The sequence below is a fragment of the Caretta caretta genome, chromosome 20, assembly GCF_965140235.1.
Source record: "Caretta caretta isolate rCarCar2 chromosome 20, rCarCar1.hap1, whole genome shotgun sequence".
NCBI lineage: Eukaryota > Metazoa > Chordata > Testudines > Cheloniidae > Caretta > Caretta caretta.
Genome location: NC_134225.1, coordinates 1622500 through 1644901, shown reverse-complemented (window position 1 = coordinate 1644901; position 22402 = coordinate 1622500). Strand labels below are relative to the sequence as shown.

The window sequence follows — 22402 nt, the reverse complement described above, 5'->3', positions numbered from 1 at the left end:
TCTGGTGAGAGCCAACAGTCCTGACGTCTATTCCCAGGTCCAACGCTGACCTGCTGCGTGACTTTGAGCCAGTCCCTCCACCCCGTGCCTCAGTTTCTCCCCCTCTTTAAGCCAGCGGTCGTATTTGCCTCTGTCTGGGTGGCCCTGCCGAGAGGCTGGAGCTTGGGAGAGCCCAGGGAACGTGGACAGGTGGCGTGTTGTGTTGAGTGTCCCCAGGCTGGGCCCCCATCCCCGGGGCGAGCCCAGGCAGAGCCCAGTGGCCCTGTGCTGCCTGCTAGGTGGCGCTGCTTGGCCTCTGGTTGCTGGGCGCTGCTGCTGACCCAGGGAGGTGGGTGAGGCAGGGGATTGGGGGCTCCCCCTCCTACCCCCCCAACCAGCCATCCTGTCCCCCAGGTCCCGCTCCGGAGCCGGAGGAGGCGCCAGGCCCGGCAGCACTTGCTAAGGACGAGGCGACGGAGCCGACACCCCCCGAGATGGCCCCTGAACCGCCAGCCCTGCCCCCGGCCCCTCCAGGTGAGGGGGTGCCCCACGAACACCCCTGGGGGCGGGTCTGCCAGCTCTGCCGTCGTCTGTGGGGAGGGGGCATGCGGGCCGAGGCCGCCCCAGAGCATTCTGGGAGTCGGGCCCTTTGCTTGGAAGGCTCCGAACTGCCCAATGAAGTGAGGCGCCTTTAACCCTCCGGGTGCTGGGGGCGGAGTGTTCTGCGCCCCCGTGAGAGTGACTGTCCCCCTTGATTCTCTCCCCAGACCCCGCTGTTGCCGCATCGCCCGCCCGCTCCGAGGAGCCGCCACCGGATGCCAAAGAGGAACCGGCCCCCAAGCAGCCAGCGGGACCCCCTGCCATCACCGCGGCCCCGCTGGAGCCTGCAGGCAGCTCCCAGCCCCCCATGGACAAGGAGCCTGCCTCCCCACCCCGGACAGAGACACCCCCCACAGTCCCTCTGCCAGGCTCCCCTGCTCCCCAGCTGGGCCCCCCACAGCCCAGGGAAACGATGGAGTGTGGGGAGGAGGAGAGGATGGACACAGCAGGGGGCGAGGCGGGGTCCCTGGCCAGCCCCGCTGGGGATGGTGCCCAGTCCACCCCAGCTGTGGCCCTGGGGCCGTTCCCAGGCTTGGCACAGCAGGAAGAGGAGGAGGGAGCCGCTGGGCCAGAGCAGGCGGGGGCCGGGGGGAGGTGCTCTCCCCCACTGAGTGAGGACGGGCTAGAGGAGAGCCGGGGTGTGGGGGACCCTGAGTCCAGCCAGACCCCGGTCAGCTTCACCAGCGAGCCTAAGGGGTCCCCCATGCTGCTGGAGCCCGAGGAGCTGGGCCCAGCCACCCCGATGGAGGTGTATGGGACGGGCGGGAAGCTGCTGGAGCGTGGGGAAGAGGGGGGCCCCGAGCCCCCCGTCCTGCGGCCCCGTCCCACCCTCATCAAGTCGGACATCGTCAACGAGATCTCCAACCTGAGCCAGGGCGACACCAGAAGCAGCTTTCCTGGCTCGGAGCCCCTGCTGGGCTCTCCAGACCCTGAGGGCGGGGGCTCTCTCTCCATGGAGCTGGGCATGACCTCCACCGACATCAGCCTGCAGAAGGACGACGCCGGCTCCCTGCCCCACTGCACTGACTCGCTGGCTGAGACGGACGACTCGCTGCTCTTTGAGCCCGGCACTGGGGCCAAGGGCGAGGGGGAGAAGGGGCGTCGGCGCAGCTCCCCGGGGCGCTCCCGCGTCAAGCAGGTAACGGGGGGACCGGGGCACGGGCAGGTAAGGGGGGACGTGGGCACAGGGTGTGGCAGGGGCACCAGGATGGGGGGCTCTCTCACTGTCCCTGCTGGGATCGGGCCTGGCTCTGGGCACCCCTTCACCACATGCTCCCTCCAGCCCCCCGTTGTGCGCCACCCCACCCTGGTCTGACACCCCGCTGCCAAGCTGTGGGGCAGGGAGGGGAGCACTGTCTCCATCCTGAGTCAGGCTGGCCCCTGCACCCCACCTCTCTGCTGTCAGCGCCATCCCCCGCTGGCCGTTTTGCTGGGGTGCAGGGTGGGGGACAAGTGGGAATGGGGCAGCCCCCATGGGTCCCGTGTGCCCCCCCCCCACGTGAGTCCCGGGGCTGTGCCATCTCCTGGTGCCCCCTGGAGCGGGCGGGGGGCCATGCCAGCTGGAGCAGGTCCCCTGGCTCTGGGAAGCCTGGGTGTTGCTGTAACCCCCCCTCCCCTTGGCCCTAGGGTCGCAGCAGCAGCTTCCCAGGGAGGAGGCGGCCCCGAGGCGGGACCCAGGGGGGCCGGGGCCGGGGCCGAGCTCGGCTGAAGTCGACCACCTCGTCCATTGAGACCCTCGCGGTAAGGCTGGGCTGGGGGGGTGGTTCTGCATCCCTGCGTTGCCCCCCCGGCCCTCGGAAGTGGCTGCTGTGGAGCCCCTTGCTCCCCAGGGTGGGATCTGTGGGGGGCCCAGGCCACTCCCGATGTCTGGAGCATTGTGCTTGGCGAGTGACCCCTAGGAGCGTTGTGCTGGTGGGCTCTGATTCCCCCTCCCCGTGGCTTAAACCAGAGCTGGTAGCCTCTCCATCGGGCAGTCGGTGGGATTGGTTGGGTATGTGGGGGCTGGCTCAGATCCCAGGCCGGGAAGACTGGCTGGCTGGGGGGGACATGCCTCTAGGGGGCTCTGGGTCTGATGAGCTCCAGGGTAGGAGTGGGGACAGGGCCTTTCCCCTCGTGGGCTGTGGGGGGCTGCAGCGCAGGTTTCGGCACACTGTGCTGTTCTGCTCATTCTCCCCCAGTGTCTAAGCCAGGCCCCACTCCAGCCTTGCAGGGGGAACCTGGTGCTTCCGTCTCCGGCTCAGCTGGCCGGATTGGCACTGACCGGCGCCCTTGGGGTGCCTGGCTCGGTCCGGGGGTGGGTCCGTGCCTGCTCCATCGGTGACGTGTTCTCACCCTGTCTCGCCTGCTCCCCCAGCTGGCGGATATCGACAGCTCCCCCAGCAAGGAGGATGACGAGGAGGAGGACGACACCATGCAGAACACTGTGGTGCTTTTCTCCAACACGGACAAGTTCGTTCTCATGCAGGTGGGGGAGCAGATGGGCCGCCCGGGGAAGGAGGGGGTTCTGGGGAGGGGAGGAGCCAGGTTCCGGGGGGAGGAGCCGGGTTCCGGGCTCGGCTGGGGGGCTCTGTGTGTCTCTGCCCAGCCCCCCAACGTCTGTCTCTCCCCGGCAGGACATGTGCGTGGTGTGCGGCAGCTTCGGGCGCGGGGCGGAGGGGCACCTCCTGGCCTGCTCCCAGTGCTCCCAGTGCTACCATCCCTACTGCGTCAACAGCAAGGTAAGGTGGAGTGGGAGGCGCTGGATCCCCCAAGCCCTAGTATGGCCCTGGTGCACCTTTGGGAGCAGCTCTCCTCCTGCACCCGGGTTCTCCCGTCAGCTGCCATTGCACATGGGCCCCAGTGCCACTGGGCCCCTTCCAGCATGGGGCTGGGTCCCTACGGCTGGTCCCACAGGCTGCGTGCCTGGCCCTTGGACACTTTCCTCTCTGCCCCAGCAGAAGTGCTCTGACCTGGGTCCGGTGCCACGGGCAAGGGTGTGACCTCTGTGCCTATTGATCCTCCCCGTCCCTGCGCCAGCCCTGCGGGGGGCGGGGCTCCCCTCCCTGCCCCTTCACAGTGCAGCCCCGCTCTGCTCCCCAGATCACCAAGGTGATGCTGCTGAAGGGCTGGCGCTGCGTGGAGTGCATCGTCTGCGAGGTGTGTGGCAAGGCCTCGGACCCCTCGCGCCTGCTGCTTTGCGACGACTGCGACATCAGCTACCACACCTACTGCCTGGACCCACCGCTGCACACCGTGCCCAAGGGCGGCTGGAAGTGCAAGTGGTGAGCGCCAGAGCCGGGGCCCCGACCCAGCTGCGCCACGGGGGAGCCTGCTGGGCAGCAGCGATGCTGGGCTGGAGCCAGGGCAGCCGTGGGGCTTGCCGAGGGCGGGGGGAGCCTGTTCTGACCCCCGACTTGATCCATCTCTCTCTGTGTGCAATGGGGCCTGGGCCTGGGGTGGGGTGCAGTGCGGCATGAGACGGGCAGTGCGTGGGGGGCTATTGGGGGGACGAGAGAGGCGGGTAGGGGTGCAGTGCGGCGTGAGACAGGCAGTGCGTGGGGGGCTCTCGGTGGGGTGGGGCAGGCGGGTAGGGGTGCAGTGCGGCATGAGACGGGCAGTGCATGGGGGGCTCTCGGTGGGGTGGGGCAGGCCAGTAGGGGTGCAGTGCGGCGTGAGACGGGCAGTGTGTGGGGGGCTATTGAGGGGACGGGACAGGCCGGTAGGGGTGCAGTGCGGCGTGAGACGGGCAGTGCGTGGGGGGCTCTCGGTGGGGCGGGACAGGCCGGTAGGGGTGCAGTGCGGCCTGAGACGGGCAGTGCGTGGGGGGCTATTGGGGGGACGGGAGAGGCGGGTAGGGGTGCAGTGCGGCGTGAGACGGGCAGTGCGTGGGGGGCTCTCGGTGGGGCGGGAGAGGCGGGTAGGGGTGCAGTGCGGCGTGAGACGGGCAGTGCGTGGGGGCTCTCGGTGGGGCGGGAGAGGCGGGTAGGGGCGCAGTGCGGCGTGAGACGGGCAGTGCGTGGGGGCTCTCGGTGGGGCGGGACAGGCGGGTAGGGGTGCAGTGCGGCGTGAGACGGGCAGTGCGTGGGGGGCTCTCGGTGGGGCGGGACAGGCCGGTAGGGGTGCAGTGCGGCGTGAGACGGGCAGTGCGTGGGGGGGTATTGGGGGGACGGGAGAGGCCGGTAGGGGTGCAGTGCGGCGTGAGACGGGCAGTGCGTGGGGGGCTCTCGGTGGGGCGGGAGAGGCGGGTAGGGGTGCAGTGCGGCGTGAGACGGGCAGTGCGTGGGGGGCTCTCGGTGGGGCGGGAGAGGCGGGTAGGGGTGCAGTGCGGCGTGAGACGGGCAGTGCGTGGGGGCTCTCGGTGGGGCGGGAGAGGCGGGTAGGGGTGCAGTGCGGCGTGAGACGGGCAGTGCGTGGGGGCTCTCGGTGGGGCGGGAGAGGCGGGTAGGGGTGCAGTGCGGCCTGAGACGGGCAGTGCGTGGGGGGCTCTCGGTGGGGCGGGACAGGCGGGTAGGGGTGCAGTGCGGCGTGAGACGGGCAGTGCGTGGGGGCTCTCGGTGGGGCGGGAGAGGCGGGTAGGGGCGCAGTGCGGCCTGAGACGGGCAGTGCGTGGGGGCTCTCGGTGGGGCGGGAGAGGCCGGTAGGGGTGCAGTGCGGCGTGAGACGGGCAGTGCGTGGGGGCTCTCGGTGGGGCGGGACAGGCGGGTAGGGGTGCAGCGCGGCGTGAGACGGGCAGTGCGTGGGGGGCTCTCGGTGGGGCGGGAGAGGCCGGTAGGGGTGCAGTGCGGCCTGAGACGGGCAGTGCGTGGGGGGCTCTCGGTGGGGCGGGAGAGGCGGGTAGGGGTGCAGTGCGGCGTGAGACGGGCAGTGCGTGGGGGGCTCTCGGTGGGGCGGGAGAGGCGGGTAGGGGTGCAGTGCGGCGTGAGACGGGCAGTGCGTGGGGGGCTCTCGGTGGGGTGGAGCAGGCCGGTAGGGGTGCAGTGCGGCCTGAGACGGGCAGTGCGTGGGGGCTCTCGGTGGGGCGGGAGAGGCGGGTAGGGGTGCAGTGCGGCCTGAGACGGGCAGTGCGTGGGGGGCTCTCAGTGGGGCGGGAGAGGCCGGTAGGGGTGCAGTGCGGCCTGAGACGGGCAGTGCGTGGGGGGCTCTCGGTGGGGCGGGAGAGGCCGGTAGGGGTGCAGTGCGGCCTGAGACGGGCAGTGCGTGGGGGCTCTCGGTGGGGCGGGAGAGGCGGGTAGGGGTGCAGTGCGGCGTGAGACGGGCAGTGCGTGGGGGCTCTCGGGGCGCCGGGGGGTGCAGCGGGGGCTGGTGCTGACCCCTCTCTCCGGTAGGTGCGTGTGCTGCGTGCAGTGTGGGGCGGGCTCCCCCGGATTTCACTGTGAGTGGCAGAACAACTCCACGCACTGCGCCCCCTGCGCCAGCCTCGTGACCTGCCCCCTCTGCCGGGCGAAGTACGTGGAAGACGACCTGCTCATCCAGTGCAGGGACTGCGACCGGTGAGGCCCAGCCCCCTTTCTGCCTGGCGGAGGTCGGGGGGGGGGCTAGCCACGGGGCTGCACACAAACGGGGGGCAAACGTTTTGGCCCGCGGCCCACATCGGGGTTGCAAAACTGTACGGAGGGTCGGGTAGGGAAGGCCTCCCCAAACAGCCTGGACCCCGCCCCCTGACTGCCCCCCTCAGAACCTCCAACCCATCCAACCCCCCCATTCCTTGTCCCCTGCCCCTGACTGCCCCCTGGGACTCCGCTCCCTGTCCCCTGACTGCCCCCCCCCCGAGACCCCGGCCCCTAACTGCCCCCTGGGGCTCCGCTCCCTGTCCCCAGATTGCCCCAACCCCTATCCACACACCTGCCCCCTGACAGACCCCCCGGGACTCGCACCCCCTATCCAACCACCCTCTGCTCCTCATCCCCTGACTGCCCTCTCCCGGGACCCCCCACCCCTGACTGCCCCTTGGGATCCCATCATCCAACCATCCCTGTCCCTTGACTGCCCCCCCAACCCCTATCCACACCCCCGCCTCCTGACAGGCCCCCCGGGACTCCCACTCCTCCCTGTTCCCCGTCCCCTGACTGCCCCCACAGATCCTCCGCTCCATCCAACCTCCCTCTGCTCCCTGACTGCCCTGCGGGACCCCCCGCCCCCTTACCATGCTGGTCAGAGCAGCAGGAGCTTGCTGCCCGGCTGGAGCCAGAGCGCAGCGGTGTCACTGCGCGGGAGGGGCTGGGGGCCGGCCTCCCCGGCCGGGAGCACAGGACAGTCCCGCGGGCTGTAGTTTGCCCACCTCTGTCCTAGGGGGTCCGACACCCCAGCTGGTGTTTGCCCCCTGGAGCCCTTGCTTCATGCAATCTGCGGCTGGTCCCTGGACCTGGGAACAGCCTCTGGGAATTCTGGGACAGCTTCCAGTGAAACATGCAAATGGCCAACACAGCCCTCCTAATCCTTGCTCCTTGGGCTATTGGGTTAGAGACAGGATCTTATCCACACTGGCACACATCTTCTCAGCTCGATATGGCACCATTAGGGTTCAGAGTCAACAGCCTTGGTGAGGAGTCAGGTCAGTTCATGCCTCCAAGAGTTACTGTTTCAGGCTCTCTGCAGGCTGTTGGATGGCTCATATTTTTTTTTAATTTTTTTGAAAGGTTTCTGAAAATATAAGGGCCAGAAAGATGTAACCGATCTGGAGCAGGGTTCTGCCTCGGGGGACGCACACGGGGCTGTGCTCGGGGCCCTGCCCCTGCCGCAAGAGGGTCTAAGCGAGAGACCAGACTTGATTTTATTGAACGGGTCCCTGCACAGCTCCCTGTTGGGGGCTGGGTTCCCCCGGTGGAGATCAGCTTGTTCCTTGGCGTCCCCAGGACAGGCAGCTTGGGAGGGTTCCCTGGAGCGCTCGGGGGCTGCCTCCGGGAGCAGAATCAAAGGGAGTTCCTGAGCCAAGCGCCTTTCCCCTGTGGAGGCCCCGGGCCCCATGCTGCGCCCCGTCCCTTACCCGTCCCTGTCCCCCAGGTGGATCCACGCAGTGTGCAGCAATCTCTTCACGGAGGAGGAGGTGGAACAGGCAGCAGACGAGGGCTTCGACTGCAGCTCCTGCCAGCCCTACGTGGTCAAGCCAGTCGGTGCGTCCATGCCTCCCCTGCGCCGGGAGGCAGGTGCTTGGGGCAGCAGGGAGGGGCCGAGGGACTGGGCGGGGGGGAGTGGGCCGGGGACTCAGGTGGACTCACCGCTGTCTGTTTCCCTCCCCAGTTCCCGTCGCTCCCCCAGAGATCATCCCGGTGAAGATCAAGGAGCCGGGTAAGTATGTGGGGAAGGGGACACGCTCTCCACTCCGTGTGACCGAGCTGCACTCGCCGCCCACTTGGGACGAGTCGGTCTCGCTAGGGTTGTATCACCTTTTTCCCAGGGAGGGGTGTGCTGCAGAGGCCCAGGCTCCCGGGTTCATTCCCGGCTCAGGGAGAAGAGTGGGGTCTCGCGGTTAGGGCTGGGAGCCCGGACTCCTGGGTTCTGTTCCTGGCTCGTGGGGGTGGGGAGGGTTGTGGAATCCAGTAGTTGGAGCAGGGGGTCAAGGAGTCTCTCTTGCCTTGAAGAGCTCACAGTCTGAACGGGCTAGACGAAGGGCACAGAGAGGCTCAGGGACTGGCCCAAGGTCTCCTAGTGGGTCAGTGCAGAGCCCGGAATAGAACCCAGGCATCCTGACTTCTGGGCCAGCCTGCAAGTGGAGAGCGTGTGATCCGTAACTCTGTTGTCTGGCCCTGCCTTCTTCCCCCCACAGAGCCCCAGTATTTCCGCTTCGAGGGCGTCTGGCTGACGGAGACGGGCATGGCCGTGCTGCGGAACCTGTCCATGTCCCCTCTGCACAAACGCAGGCAACGCAAGACCCGGCTGGGCCCCCTGAATGGGGAGGGGGGCCTGGAGGGCGGCGACCCCCTGGGTGCGGACGAGAAGAAGGACGGGGATCTGGACGCGGACGACCTGCTGAAGGGTGAAGGTGCGCTCCCCTCGTGTGGCCCCTGCTCCCCACTGCCGGCTGGCGCGGGACGCATGCATGCTGGTGCCTGCTGCTTGGGCTGCCACCTTACTGTGCCTGGAGAGGAGCCAAGATGCCAGGGTTCGTTGCCAGGCCTGGTCAACCCCTCAAGCCCACCGAACCGAGGGCTCTTGCCGTGCCCGGGAGGGCAGGTCTCGGCTCAGTGCCTGAGGGCATTGGCGCTGTGGTGGGTGGGTGGGAGGTGGCTGCAGCTGGGATCCTCCGCACTGGGGCGCAAGGGGGACGTATACATGTGTAGGGAGGGGCGTGTGCGCGGGGGGGGTGCAGGTGAGAGAGAGGGACGCGCTCAGGGAGGGGTTGGCACGTTGGCAGAACTGCGTGGGGTGGGGTGGGGAGAATGTTGCTGGGCCCAGCTGGGTGGCTGTTGGCTTTCAGGGGCCCATGGCTGGTGGGGCAGGATGCACCAGAGAGAGGGGTACCCCTCTGTCGCTGATGGGCTGAACTGGCTCCTCCAGGGTCAGTGTCGTGGGGAGAAGGGGCGCAGCTTGGCGAGCAATGTGTGGGGCTGGGTGTGGGAGTGGGGGATTCAGGGGGTCTGGATTGTCAGTTGACTTTCCCTCTGCCATAGTGGGACTGGGGGGCATGAGGGAGTCCCGCTCTAACGTCTCTCCCCCTCCCGCGCGCAGGGGGTGTGGAGCACATGGAGTGTGAGATCAAGCTGGAAGCTGCTGCCAGCCCCGACCGGGACGGGGGCGCCGACGTGGACTCGGGGAAGGGGCTGGAGGATTCGGAGGAGTGCAAGAAGAGGAAGCGGAAGCCGTACCGCCCTGGTGAGTACTCCTGCACCAATCGGTGACAGGGGGACGGCTAATCAGCTGGGCTCTTCCGGGCCTTGTCCATGGTGGCTGACGGAGGTGTCCCGCCAAATCCAGCCCATCAGAGCTGGGGCTGGAGGGTGTCGGTTCCAGCATCTTGTGCCCTGGGCTCTGTGCAGTGAAACCCACCGGCTAAGCAGGGCTGAGGCCTCCCTCTGTAACCCCCCAATGCTCATCTTCCCCCACAGGGATCGGCGGGTTCATGGTGCGGCAGCGGAAGTCGCACACCCGGCTGAAGAAGGGCTCGGCGGCACTGGTGGAGGCATGTCGCGAGGTGCTGAGCGCCGAGGGGCACCCGGAGGACGGTAGGAGCCGCGTGCGCCCAGGCAGTGCCTGGCCCTCTGGCATTAACCTCTGTGTCGTGGGGTGTAGCTGGGACAGAACAGCCCCCGCCCCAACCCTGAGTTCTGGGATCTCATGGAGGGAGGTGGGGCTGCACCACAGCTTGTGCGGGGAGGCGATGGGGAAATCCCTGCCCAAGGCAGGGCTCCTTCCAGGAGGGCCCCAGGTCTCCGGGGTCCTTTACTCCCTCCTGGGGAGGGCGGAAGTAACAGAAGCTGCTGTCCACAGTGGCGCCGGCGGAGATCCCAGCGGAGGGCGCTGCGGAGCAGGGTGCCACGGAGGTGGACGAGAAGAAGAAACGCAGAGGCAGGAAGAAGAGCAAGTTGGAGGATATGTTCCCTGCCTACCTCCAGGTAAGCCAGGCTGTGGCGGGACAGGGCCATGTCAGCCCCTGCTGCTGTGGGCAGAGGGGAGGGGGAGGGGAGGGTGGGGGAGCTTCATTGGGCAGAGAGCTGGGGATGGGGTCTGGCTCCTCTGTTAACTCTGGTACGTGTCCCCTGGCTCCCTCCCGCCCCCTCCCGTCCCCTTCCCCACTCCTTCGGCAGGAAGCGTTCTTCGGGAAGGCGCTCATGGACCTGAGCCGGAAGGCCCTGCTGGCTGCGGGGGGTGTAGGGGATGGAGCTGCCTGCCCCCCCTTTGGCCAGGGTGCTCCCAGACCAAGGGTGGACCCTGGGGTGCCCGGCACACTCCAAAAGGCGCCCGGAGATGGGAAGGAGACCCCTGCCCATCTGAAAGGTAAGGGGGCTGCAGAGATGCCCGGGGCTGCAGAGATGCCCTTGGCTTCTGGGCGGAGGTTGGCAGGGTGCAGGGCTGGCCGGTGGGACTTGGCTTGGTGGGGAGGGATCTGAGGGGCTGGGCATGGTCACCTGGACTGGGGGCGGGTAGTGCCAGGAGCCGGAGATCACCCTTGCCAAGGGGCTGGCGTCACGGGAGGGAGGAGCCGTCTGCTGGCTCAGCGTCCCCCTCCTGTGACACCCCCCCCAGGGGACAGCAGCATGGACAGCAGCACCCTGGTGGCCCAAGAGGAGGACCCGAAAGGGGCGGAAGCGAAGGCCGAGGACCCAGGTGAGCACCTCCCACCGGGCTGGCCCGCGGGTGGGGAGCGGGGGCTGGGGGGGGGCTGGTGTCCGGCCCGTGGCTGGGGGGTGTTCCCTGTGGGGACGGGACTCAGCACTATGGCAGGCTGGTACAGAGAGCTGGGGGGTTATGCAAATAGAGTGACCCTCTCATTTGAATATCTGAATATGCAGGACTCCATTTGTATAACCTCCACCATGCCTGGAGCTCCCCATCTTGTTGACCAACTCCCCTGACCATAGAGATCCTGTCTAGAGTGTACTCTCCAACCGGCCCGTGGCCATAGAGCTGTGCCACTCTATCCATCATGGCTAAGCACTCTAGCTACAGCTCTATGGCTGTGGGCTATTATCTAGGCAGGGTGCATCTATGGTCAGTCCTGGAGGACTCCGGAGTCTCTATGGTTTGGAGTCCTAGAGTGATTCCCCCACCTTCAGAACCATAGAGATGTAGCCTAGAACATCACCCTCAGTTCCTAATCTTTTCAGGGAAGGAGGGTGCTGAAAGGGGGGGATGGACTCCCAAGCTCCCAGGTCACGACCCTGGCACGCCCACCCCCGATGGGGTGGCGGTGGGGGTCACGACCCTGGCACGCCCGCCCCCGATGGGGTGGCGGTGGGGGTCACGACCCTGGCACGCCCGCCCCCGATGGGGTGGCGGTGGGGGTCACGACCCTGGCACGCCCGCCCCCGATGGGGTGGCGGTGGGGGTCACGACCCTGGCACGCCCGCCCCCGATGGGGTGGCGGTGGGGGTCACGACCCTGGCACGCCCGCCCCCGATGGGGTGGCGGTGGGGGTCACGACCCTGGCACGCCCGCCCCCGATGGGGTGGGGGTGGGGGTCACGACCCTGGCACGCCCGCCCCCGATGGGGTGGGGGTGGGGGTCACGACCCAGCATCCCCATGGCATGTCTGCCCCCATTGTGTGTGGGGTGGGGCAAGAAGATATCTGCAGCGGCACACCCCCTGGCCACAGGTGCTGAGCTGGGGTGATGTGGGTGGCGTGTGCGTTTGTCTCCCAGGGGCAGAGGAGCCGAAAGGTTCTCCGGATCCTGGGGACAGCGAGAAGCCGGCGACGCCCGGCGAGGGTGCTCTCAGCTCCGACCTTGACAAGATCCCCACAGAAGGTCAGGCTGCCGGACGTCCCCTCACACCTCCCTCGGTTCCGTGCTGGTGCCAGCCGGGGCTGGCGAGAAGGGCAGAAGCGGGAGAGTTAAACCAGGGCCCCAAGCTGAGGGGGCCTCCCAAATGCCTGTCATTAGGGTGAAATGGGAAACATGTGCTGGGAAATAGCAAACATGTGCTGGAGCCCACAACAGGTCTCGACAGCCTGGTGCCAGCTCCCGCAGAGGGTGACATGGGCTATTCCCAAAGCAAGGGACTTGCCAAGACCAGCTTCCCAGGCTAGTGGCTCAGTCCTGTGAGGGATCCCTTTGGTCCCCTCTGCTGAAGCCCCTGGTGGTCCGAGGAGACCAGTTCCCGCAGCTTGTTGCATAGTACAGCTGCCAATCAAGCAGAGGATGGTGGTGACCCTGTTTTCTCAGCCTGAACCAGGTGCCATTTTATCTGGTTCAAAAAGGCTCTGAGAGGAGGTGGGGTCTAGTAGAGTAGAAGGGACCCAAGAGTCAGGACTCCTGGGTTCCTTTTCCAGCTGCGCAACTGGCGTGCTGCGTGAGGGGAAGTCTTGTCCCTCAGTTTCGCCCTGGAAGATGGTGAGTCTGGAACGGGGTGGATCCGCACACGGGGCATGAGGCCATGCAGCTCCCCAGCCCTGTGCTCATTCTGATCGTCCCTCTTCCCCCAGAATTGCCCAAGATGGAGAGCAAGGACATCCAGCAGCTCTTCAAGGACGTGCTGGGCTCTGCCGAGCGGGAGCAGCAGCTGAGCTGCATGGCGGCAGGGATGGAGGCCAGCATGGGAGGGCGAGACGCCAACCGGGCACAGCTCTCCCAGAGGCCCTTCCTGCAAGGTGACCTGTCTGTCCCGTGTGGCGAGTGTGGCTGATAAATTACAACCCCCTTCCAAAAACTCCTGGTGTGAAAGGGCTGCTCTCGGGACCGGTTGTGAGAGGGAGGGCCATCGGGGGTGCTGTCTGTTACGCCAGGCAGGACACAGGAGAGCAAACCTGGGCGTGTTCGGCGTGCCCCATTTCCAGCCCCTTGCTGTGCAGCCTGGTTTGAGCAGAGGCAGCACCATCTAGGGGCTGGAGGACAGCATTGCGGGACCGGACTCCTGGGTTCTGTTTCCTGCATCGATGTGTTGTGTGATCTGTGGGAAGGTCACCCCTCTTGTGCCTTTGTTTCACCATGTGCAATAAATAGGGTGATTCCTGGGGGAGGAGAGAGTGGTGTTAGGACTCTTTAGGAGCTAGGCATTCACCTGTCTTGGCTCTAGGAGCCCTCTTGGGGCAGGTGGGAGGGGGAGTTGGGGATGGGGAGGCTGGCTCTGACTCGCATTGCCAGCTCTCTGCCACATGGTTTGCCTTCCCTCACAGGGAGTGTTTCTCTGGGCTCTCTCTCCTCCACTGTCCCCATGGAGTCCTACTCAGGAGTCTGCCAGTCCCCATTCCTCGATAACAGGTATGTTGGTGCGTGCCAGGCGGGCAGTGCTGGTGCCCTTGGGAGAGGCAGGGCACGGGTTTCTTCAGGAGATGGGGTGAATGCGGGTCCCTAAGGCGCTGGGGGCTGCTTCAATCCAGGGGCTGGAATCTGTCCCAGCTGGCATGTGCCCTGGGCTTTGCCCGCAGCCCTGGTGACTCAGGCCATGTGCTTTTTCCCCGGTGTAGGGAGAGAAGTGGCTTCTTCAGCCCAGACCACTGCGAGCCCGAGAGCCCCTGGGCCAGCAGCTCGGCTGCCACCACCCCCTCCACACCCACCACCCCCACCACGGAGGGTGAGGGGGATGGGCTCTCCTACAACCAGCGGAGCCTACAGCGCTGGGAGAAGGATGAGGAGCTGGGCGAGCTGTCCACCATCTCGCCCGTACTCTATGCCAACATGAACTTCCCCAGCCTCAAGCAGGATTACCCAGGTAGGCAGCTGCTCTCGCCCCTCTGGCTGCCGCCTTCGGGAAGGAGGGATGCTCAGTAACCAGCCTCTCTGGATCTCAGTGGCCGAGTGAAGGCTCTTACCCATAATCCTGTCTGGTATGAGGGCACTGAGCCCTTTCTCCTATTGCGGGAAGAGTTCCTTGCGCATAGTCCTCTTGGCATGAAACTTCTGTGTTGGCTAAGAAGCTCCTTACCCAGAGAGCTCTCTGGCGTGAGCCTCCATTGGCTTCACGAAGCCCCTGGTCATGCATCTTGGGGAGCCCAGGCTGGAGGGATGTCCCCACACCTGCCCTGACCCGGCTGGGGCTTGGGACTTAAACCCCGGATGCTCCAGAGACTCCAGCCGGAGGCTGCCATGGCTAGTGATTTGGGGCGATCGTAACCTCTGTCTCTGTCCCCCACCCAGACTGGTCCAGCCGCTGCAAACAGATCATGAAGCTCTGGAGAAAGGTCCCTGCCCCGGACAAAGCCCCCTACTTGGTGAGTTTCCTGCGTGGGCCCGCTCCCCACTGCGGGCTGTGGCCGGGGAGCGTGACCTGCTCGCGGGGGATCGACAGGGAGTCTCACAGCCCAGCTCTGAGAACTGATTGTTTTTTTGTGCAGCAAAAGGCCAAAGATAACCGGGCGGCTCATCGCATCAACAAGGTGCAGAAGGTACGTGCCGGGGGAGAGCGTTCCGGACGCGGGCAGAAGCCTTGTGGGGCTCCTCTCTGTCCTTTCTTCCTCTCGGGGACCCAGACTGGGCCAGGGAGGAACTGGAGCAACTGGCCCCTCCTCTGACTCTGCCGGATCCTCCCTTCCCTGCCCCTATCCCCGTTTCACAGCCCAAGGTGGTGGGTGGGTGTGAGGGCGGGGGATCTGACCTGATGCCGTCTCAGGCTCTCTGCAGTGCAGAGAGGATCCCCTGGCAAGCTGACCCCCATCCTGCGCTGTCTCTGCAGCAGGCCGAGAGCCAGATCAACAAGCAGACCAAAGGGGAGGTGCTGCGCAAGCCTGAGAGACCCGCGCTGCACCTGAGGATCCCGCCCCAGCAGGGGGCGCTGCCTGGTGCTGCGGGGCAGCCTGTCTACATCAACAGCCCGCTGGCCCTGCCTGGCTCCACGGACGGGTTCCTGAAGTCCCCTGCTGGCGCCGAAGCGGGGGCCGAGTCCAGCGAGCTCTCCCTCAAGCTTCCTTCCCAAGTGCCTTCGCACGACCCCTACAGCATGGCCCCCACCTACCCGCTGGAGCCCCGCTTCCCCTCGCCCCTGGGCCAGAGTCCCACTGCCGGAGCTGCCTTTCAGCCCTTCCCCACACAACAGCAGCAGCAGCTCCTGCCCACTCCCCGGCCGGCCCTGGGCCCCCAGCCTCCGGAGTTCCACCCCACCTCCCCTGGACCCCCCCGGCACCAGCCCTCCACCCCAGACCCCTTCCTGAAACCTCGCTGCCTCAGTGGCTCTCTGGACAACCTGTCGGTGCCAGGGAGCCCTGGGGCCAGGCCCCCCGAGCCGCTGCTCTCACCCCCTCCGTTCGGGGAGCAGAAGCGGAGCCTGGAGGCTGGGGGGCTGCAGGTGAAGAAGGAGGAAGGGGGCCCGGGAGTGTGTTCTCCTGGCTACGTGGCTGCCATGGGCTACGCCGATTCCCCGTCCCACCTCTCCTCCGCCGAGCTGAAGGCGGCCGACGTGTTCAAAGCCCCCCTGACCCCACGGGTCTCTCAGGTAGAGCCACAGAGCCCAGGGCTCGCGCATCCGCATCCCCAGGCTCTGGCCCCCTCACCTCCCAGCCACCCCGACCTCTACAGGCAGTCGCCCTCCGTGTCCTGCTACTCTGATCCCTATGCCCAGCCCCCCCTGACGCCCCGGCCACAGCCCCCCGAGAGCTGCTGTGCCCTGCCCCCCAGGTCCTTGCCTTCCGACCCCTTCTCCCGCGTCCCCGCCAGCCCACAGTCCCAGTCCAGCTCCCAGTCCCCCCTCACCCCCCGGCCACTCTCCAATGAGGCTTGCTGTCAGTCACCCGTCACCCCTCGCTTCCAGTCCCCCGACCCCTACTCCAGACCCCCCTCGCGCCCCCAGTCCCGGGACCCCTTTGCCCCCCTGCACAAGCCCCCGCGGCCCCAAATGCCTGACTCCGGCTTCAAATCGATCCCAGTCTCCCACAATCCCCCAGCTGGTGGGGGCTTCCCTCCAGCCCAGCCCAGTGACCCTCACTCCAAGGGGCCGGGAAGCCAGCAGCCCCCCTTTGCCCGCTCCCCTGGAGCCAGCGTCTTCCCTGGCGCCCCGGCGCAGATGCGGTTCACCTTCCCCCCAGCTGTCTCGGAGACCCTCAAGGGTTCCCCCTCCCACCAACCCCACGGGATGAACAGCCATTTCACCTCTAGCCAGTCCGTGGGCAAGCCCCAAAGCACCAACTATGCCTCCTCGCCCGGCTTCCACCAGGCCGGTAGCCCCCTGGGGCCTGGCAACTGCCCTGCTGAAACCTACAGCCTCTCTCCCCTGCGGCCCCCCTCGGTGCTGCCACAGCAACCCCCCCACCCCCAGCAGCAGCAGGACAGCTCCCTGACCTACTTGCCCCGAGCCGGGATGGCGCTGCCAGCTGACAAGCGGGACGAGGTGGTGTCGGGGATCTCTGCTCTCCCCAGCCGGGAGCTGCCTGAGCTGCCCGTCAGCCAGGAGGGCACCCTCGGCAGCATCAGCCAGTCGGAGCTGGAGAAGCAGAGGCAGGTGAGCGCTCCGCTTTCTCCTTAACCCTTGGGGGTGACTTGGCTTTGGGGGCACTGGCTCGGGGCACCCTTGAGCACAGACCAGGTGCACGGCGAATCAGAGGTCGAGCTGGGACTGCTGGCTCCCAATCCCCCCTGCTCTAACCACTGCACCCCGCTGCCCTCCCAGCGCCAGGCACAGGATGTGTGAGTGCTGGTGGGGGCTGAGCCCAGGGACACCGTGACATCGCCTAGAGGATACAAGGGAGAGCTGGAGCCCAGGGAATGGCTCTTTGCCCTCTAGTCTCTTTTACTTGCATGGACTGGGGCTTGGGTGCTGTTCCTGGCTCTGCCGTTAACTTGCTGGGTGACTTGGGCAAGGCCCTCTCCCTCTCCGTGCCTCAGTTTACCCTCCCACCTGTGTCAGTCTAGTCAACTTAGGCAGAGAGTCTCCAAGCTGCCCTGGATGTCCTGTCCCCGCTCCGTCCCCCATATGCTCAGGGGTAGGGAGGTGAGTTCCCAGGGTGCAGTCTAGGCCCTGCTGTAACGGTGCATCCCTCATCTCCCAGCGCCAGAGACTCCGCGAGCTCCTCATCCGCCAGCAGATCCAGAGGAACAACCTGCGGCAGGAGAAGGAGAGTGCGGCTGCCGCCACCAGCTCCTCCCAGGCAGCGTGGAGTGCCGAAGCCAGCAGCCCGGCCTTCGAGCAGCTCAGGGGCCTGGCACCCTACCAGCCAGCACAGGTAGGGCAGGCGTGGCTGGGGCCACATGAACATCTCCGTAGCCGTATGGGCCACGTCGTACTGGCCCCAGGGCCGCTGGCCTGGCCTGGCCCGGCCCGGCCCGGCCCCAGGGGCAGTCGGAGCCGGCCACTGTGGATTTGGTTCTGCACGTTGACGAACACAGCGTTTCGACAAGCCCCGCGCTCCCACGAGGGCCCCTCTGAATGGGACAGAGGGCCGGGGGCTGGGGGCACAGATCTGGAAGTGCCTGTCACCTGGGGAGCTCCCTGCTGCAGGGTGTCACCAGACAAAGCGCATGGGGAGACTTGGATGGGGCTGGGGCTAGTCCCGAACAAGGGCAGCAAGGTGCACTAGTTAGAGCTGCCCGTTGCCTGCAGCAGAGAAGCTTGAGCCTAGGCTGGGGTCAGGAGGGAAGTCAGGATCCCTCACAGCTGGAGGGGAAGGGTGCAGGCGAGGGAGTGATCTGTAGGAGTCGGGGTACAGGTGGAGTCGCTCTTCCTTCCTTCCCAGGACAAGAGCGCCCTCGGGAATCTGCCCGCAGCCCCTGGTAGCAGCAAACTCTCTGGGCCAGTTATGGTGCCCGTGGCCTTCGCACCGGACGAACGGCTTTCTCGCCCGCCGCCTGCCGCCACGCCCTCCTCCATGGACCTCAACGGCAGGTGCGTGTCCCCACAGGTGCTGGAGGCGAGCAGTGCTCTGGCCTTGCTGCACTCACAGCGGGGAGAGGGCAGGGCACGGCACTTCACTTACCCATCAGACCCTGCCCTCATCTACACGTGGGGAAACTGAGGCCCACGAGTACTCAGCGAGTTTGTGGCAGAGCTGGGAATAGAACTGAGGAGACCTTGCTCCCAGGCCCAGCTAGTCAGAGAGCCTCGCTCCCCTCTCTGGAATCCACTGGGGGAGTGGGGGGCTGGGATTTCTGGGGCGGCCCCCGTTGACAGGGTGCCGTCACTGAGCCCCCATCCCCTGACATCAGACGTGGGTGGGGAAAGCCGTTGGCAGGTCTGCTGGGGATTCAGCCTGTCCGCCAGGAGCCCCTCAACGGGGCGATGCCGTGCTGGGGCGTGGCCAGCCCGTGTCCGCTTCCAGAAGCCCCAGCTGCTGCTGACCTGCCCCTGGGGTGGGCGAGCGAGGGAGCTCCTTGGCTGTGGCTCTGCCCTTGGGCGGATGGTGGCACAGGCACCCTGTGCGGGCCAGGAGCTGCACCTCCTGGGGCGCCCGAGGAAGGGGCCGCTCCCTGACCCTCCCTGTCTGTGTTGCAGGCCGGCGGTGGGAGCCCCCCAGACCTTCTTCCCACGCGGCATGTTCCAGGGGCCCTCGCCGCAGCAGCAGCAGATGTGGCAGCAGCAGGCAGCCGTGCGGCTCCCCAGCCCGGCCCGCTTCCAGCAGCCGCCTGGCCACGAGCTCGGCCGGCCAGCGCTGGGGGGCCTGGCTGGGCGCGTGCCGGGCCCTGCCGAGCAGATCCCATCCTCGCCCGGCGCCATGGGGGCCCAGTTCATTGAGCTGCGGCACAACTCCCAGAAGGGGGCAGCCGGGGGCATGGGCTCCCCCTTCGTCCAGCAGGGCCCCCCGGCCAGGCCACGCTTCTTCCTGCCCGGCGACGAGAGCTCCAGCCAGGCCCTGCGTGCCTCTGTCATGCCTCTGGCAGCCCCGGTCCTGCAGCCCCCGAAGCTGCCGGCCCCTCTGCCGCCCTCTGCTTCTTCCCCGCAGGGGGCTCAGCGGAGCCACCAGCCTCCCCCCAAAAGTGGCCCTCCGCTGCCCCCGCCTGCCAGCGGCCTGGAGCTGCAGCACGGGCCGCCCCGCCCGCTGTCGTCCACCAGCCTGCGCCCCGAGGGCCCCAAGGACAGCCCTGCCATGGAGCCCCCGCTGGCTCCGGCCCCGGCTCCAGCTCCCAGCAAGAGCCACCTGGCGCTGGAGGGCGGGCGGCTCCCGTGCGAGGTGCCGGGGGAGCCCGACCTGGACGACGACTTTGACTCCCACAAGGACCTGGAGGACGACGACCTGGCCAACCTGAGCCTGGACCCGGACGTGGCCAAGGGGGACGACGACCTGGGCAACCTGGACAACCTGGAGACCAACGACCCCCACCTGGACGACCTGCTGAATGGCGACGAGTTCGACCTGCTGGCCTACACCGACCCCGAGCTGGACACGGGCGACAAGAAGGACATCTTCAACGAGCACCTGCGCCTGGTGGAGTCGGCCAACGAGAAGGCTGAGCGTGAGGCCCTGCTCAAGAGGGAGCCAGCTGGGCCCTGCCCCAAGGGCCCTGGGGAGCCCAAGGAGCTGGCACCCCCCAGGGAAGGGCTGGCGCCTGCCCCCTGCCCCTCCAGCACGGCACCGGCTCCCCACCCGACCTTCAAGGCCCAGGCCAGCATCCTGGAAGCCAAGCCAGCCTCCCTGCCGGCCAGCGTCCAGCCCAAGCTGGAGGATGGCTGCCTGAAGACATCCCCCTGCCAGTTCAACGCCGGCACCTCTGACCGCCTCCCGGTCCCCATCAAGTCGGAGGCCCTCCAGGGGGCCGAGAAAATGGCTGCCTCCCTAGGCCTGACGCTCAAGCCTGGCCAGAACCTCTTGAATCCCGGAGCGGGGCCCGTGCGGCTCGGCACAGCCCCCTTCCCAAACAACGGCCAACCTGCCACCTCTGGCTCAGACAAGGGCTCCTACGCTGCTCCGGGCCGCGGGCTGGCAGCCAGCCAGAGCAGTGCCCTGCTGGAGCTGGATGGAGGGGCCTTGGGTCTGGCCAACGCCCAGCACTCGCCGGCTGATGACCTAGAGAAGATGGAGAGCTCCCTGGTGGCCAGCGAGCTGCCCCTGCTCATTGAGGACCTGCTGGAGCACGAGAAGAAGGAGCTGCAGAAGAAGCAGCAGATGTCGGCCCACCTGCCGGGGGGCGCCCAGCACCTCCAGACTGTGCAGCAGCACTCCATTCTGGCTCACCCTGCGGGGCCAGCCCAGCCCCCAGGCGGGCAGGCTCCCCGCCTGGTGGGGCCCCAGCAACAGCTGCAGCTGGGCCTCATCGCCAGGCAGCAGAACCTGGTGCCCACCCAACAGCTGATGACGCAGCAGCAGCGGATGGTGGGACCCCAGCAGGGCCAGGTGCTGGCCCCACACATGGCGCAGCCCCAGCCCCACGTCCTCGCCGCCCAGCACGGCGTCCAGCCGGCGCTGACCCCGCAGCCAAACCAGCAGCAGGTGCTGGTGCAGAAGCAGATACCTGGGGTGCAGCCGACCCCCATGGGCATGAAACCCCAGCAGCTTGTCATGCAGCAGCACCAGCTGGCCAACAGCTTCTTCCCTGACACAGGTAGGAGCCAGCGGGGGCAAAGGGATGGCAGACTTTTGAGGTCCCAAGTTCAGATCTGGCCCCACATCTGGGGAAACCCCTCCCCATTTGAAGGGAGCTGGGGGGGTCTCGGTGGAGGAGCATTCCCTTGGCACTGGGCGACCACAGCTGACCAGCCAAGGACTGAACGAGAGTGGAAAGCTGAGGGGTGACCCCGTCCGACCTGGGTGGGGCATGCTGGGGAGTCGTCCTGTTTCCTGCCCCCCACAGGAGCGTGGATGGGGCCTGTGCCAACTGCCTGCTCAGGCCGTGGAGAGCAGCTCCATCCCCGCTTGGGCCCGCCAAACATGGATTCTGGAAATTGGCACCCTTTAGCCACGTCTGTTGTCAGCTGCCCCTCCTCTCTGGGTTGGGGGCACTGAGACTCCCACGTAGGGGGTGGCGGTTCCTCCTGTGGTCTCGGAGCCTGGTGGGCGTTAGCCGGGGGAAGCAGCTGGGTCTGCCAGGGGTGGGAGCCCTGCAGCGGGCTCTAGCTGACGCTCCCTCTCCACGCAGACCTGGATAAGTTTGCGGCTGAGGACATCATGGACCCCATTGCCAAGGCCAAGATGGTAGCGCTGAAGGGCATCAAGAAGGTGATGGCTCAGGGAAGCATTGGGGTGGCCCCTGGGATGAACAGGTAAGAGGGGGGCATGTGTGGGAGGGGGGCAGGCAGGCGGCTGAGGGCAGGAGCAGTTCCTGGTTCATTCTTCTCTCTTGATTTGGTTCCAAAGGCAACAGGTGTCCCTGCTGGCTCAGCGGCTCTCGGGAGCCACGGCCACGGCCGAAATGCAGAACCACGTCCCAGCTGGGAGCGGACAGGTGAGCACGTGGCTGTCTGGACCCCCCGTGCTGCCTTGCCCAGCAAATACCCAGCACCGGGGCGTCTCCGCCACCATTCTGGGGCTCGTGTGTGAGATGAGTTGGGTGGGTCACCGGGAATCACCCTCGCAGACGGGCCGAGTGTGTGGAGGCTGCAAGGGGGGGTGTCAGTGTGAGGGGCAGCACTGGGGAGGGCAGGGGCAGGGGGCAGTGTGTGGTACTGGGGGCTGGGGTGGGGGGCGTGCACATGGTCATAAACATTCTCCATCTCTCCTAGGAGCGAAGTGGCAGCGACCCGTCTCAGACCCGCCCCAACCCACCCACCTTCGCTCAGGGCGTCATCAGTAAGTAGCTGGTGTTGGGGGGCAAGTTTGGGGGAACCCCCTGCCTGGGGGAGCCCCCTGCCAGGAGGGGGGTCACTTGGAGGGTTGTATGGGCTGGCCCTGGGCATTGGGCTGCTGCCCACCTTCTTGGTGCTCTGTGGGGCTTGGCTGTGAATGGAAATGCTGGATTTTCTCTGAGCTTCAGTGACCGAGCTCGGGGGGGCCAGGGGCAGTGCGGGAGAGGAGCGTCTCCACGGCTCTGTCTCACCGCAGTGCCCCTCTCTGCAGACGAGGCCGACCAGCGGCAGTACGAGGAGTGGCTCTTCCACACCCAGCAGCTCCTGCAGATGCAGCTGAAGGTGCTGGAGGAGCAGATCGGCGTGCACCGCAAGTCCCGCAAGGCCCTGTGCGCCAAGCAGCGCACCGCCAAGAAGGCCGGCCGTGAGTTCCCCGAGGCCGACGCTGAGAAGCTCAAGCTGGTGACAGAGCAGCAGAGCAAGATCCAGAAGCAGCTGGACCAGGTGGGGGACTGGGGGAGGTGGAGCAAGCGTGCCAAGGGGGTGGGGGTGCTGGAGGAAAAGCCTGGGGATAGAGCAGCTGGAGGAGACAATGGCAGTGCACGGGGGGCA

At 66.9% G+C, this 22402-nt stretch overlaps 1 protein-coding gene across 7 annotated transcripts in view; it reads left to right on the top strand.

Moving 5' to 3' along the window:
* The window catches only part of KMT2D (lysine methyltransferase 2D), a 49959-nt gene that overhangs the window by 12112 nt on the left and 15445 nt on the right, over positions 1-22402 (top strand). For 6 of the 7 annotated variants that reach the window (XM_075121682.1, XM_075121684.1, XM_075121685.1 and 3 more), the window contains exons 11-39: positions 394-513; positions 747-1717; positions 2206-2319; positions 2933-3043; positions 3192-3296; positions 3658-3839; positions 5883-6047; positions 7558-7667; positions 7795-7842; positions 8321-8536; positions 9223-9366; positions 9600-9716; positions 9982-10106; positions 10299-10488; positions 10738-10818; positions 11854-11958; positions 12636-12800; positions 13326-13410; positions 13617-13861; positions 14287-14360; positions 14484-14534; positions 14822-16579; positions 17127-17300; positions 17811-17959; positions 18566-20610; positions 21145-21268; positions 21363-21450; positions 21728-21794; positions 22062-22294. In XM_075121682.1, the coding sequence (XP_074977783.1) occupies positions 394-513; positions 747-1717; positions 2206-2319; positions 2933-3043; positions 3192-3296; positions 3658-3839; positions 5883-6047; positions 7558-7667; positions 7795-7842; positions 8321-8536; positions 9223-9366; positions 9600-9716; positions 9982-10106; positions 10299-10488; positions 10738-10818; positions 11854-11958; positions 12636-12800; positions 13326-13410; positions 13617-13861; positions 14287-14360; positions 14484-14534; positions 14822-16579; positions 17127-17300; positions 17811-17959; positions 18566-20610; positions 21145-21268; positions 21363-21450; positions 21728-21794; positions 22062-22294 (8162 nt within the window). The remainder of the gene's footprint in view (positions 1-393; positions 514-746; positions 1718-2205; positions 2320-2932; positions 3044-3191; positions 3297-3657; positions 3840-5882; positions 6048-7557; positions 7668-7794; positions 7843-8320; positions 8537-9222; positions 9367-9599; positions 9717-9981; positions 10107-10298; positions 10489-10737; positions 10819-11853; positions 11959-12635; positions 12801-13325; positions 13411-13616; positions 13862-14286; positions 14361-14483; positions 14535-14821; positions 16580-17126; positions 17301-17810; positions 17960-18565; positions 20611-21144; positions 21269-21362; positions 21451-21727; positions 21795-22061; positions 22295-22402) is intronic. The other variant, XM_075121687.1, reaches the window with a different exon arrangement.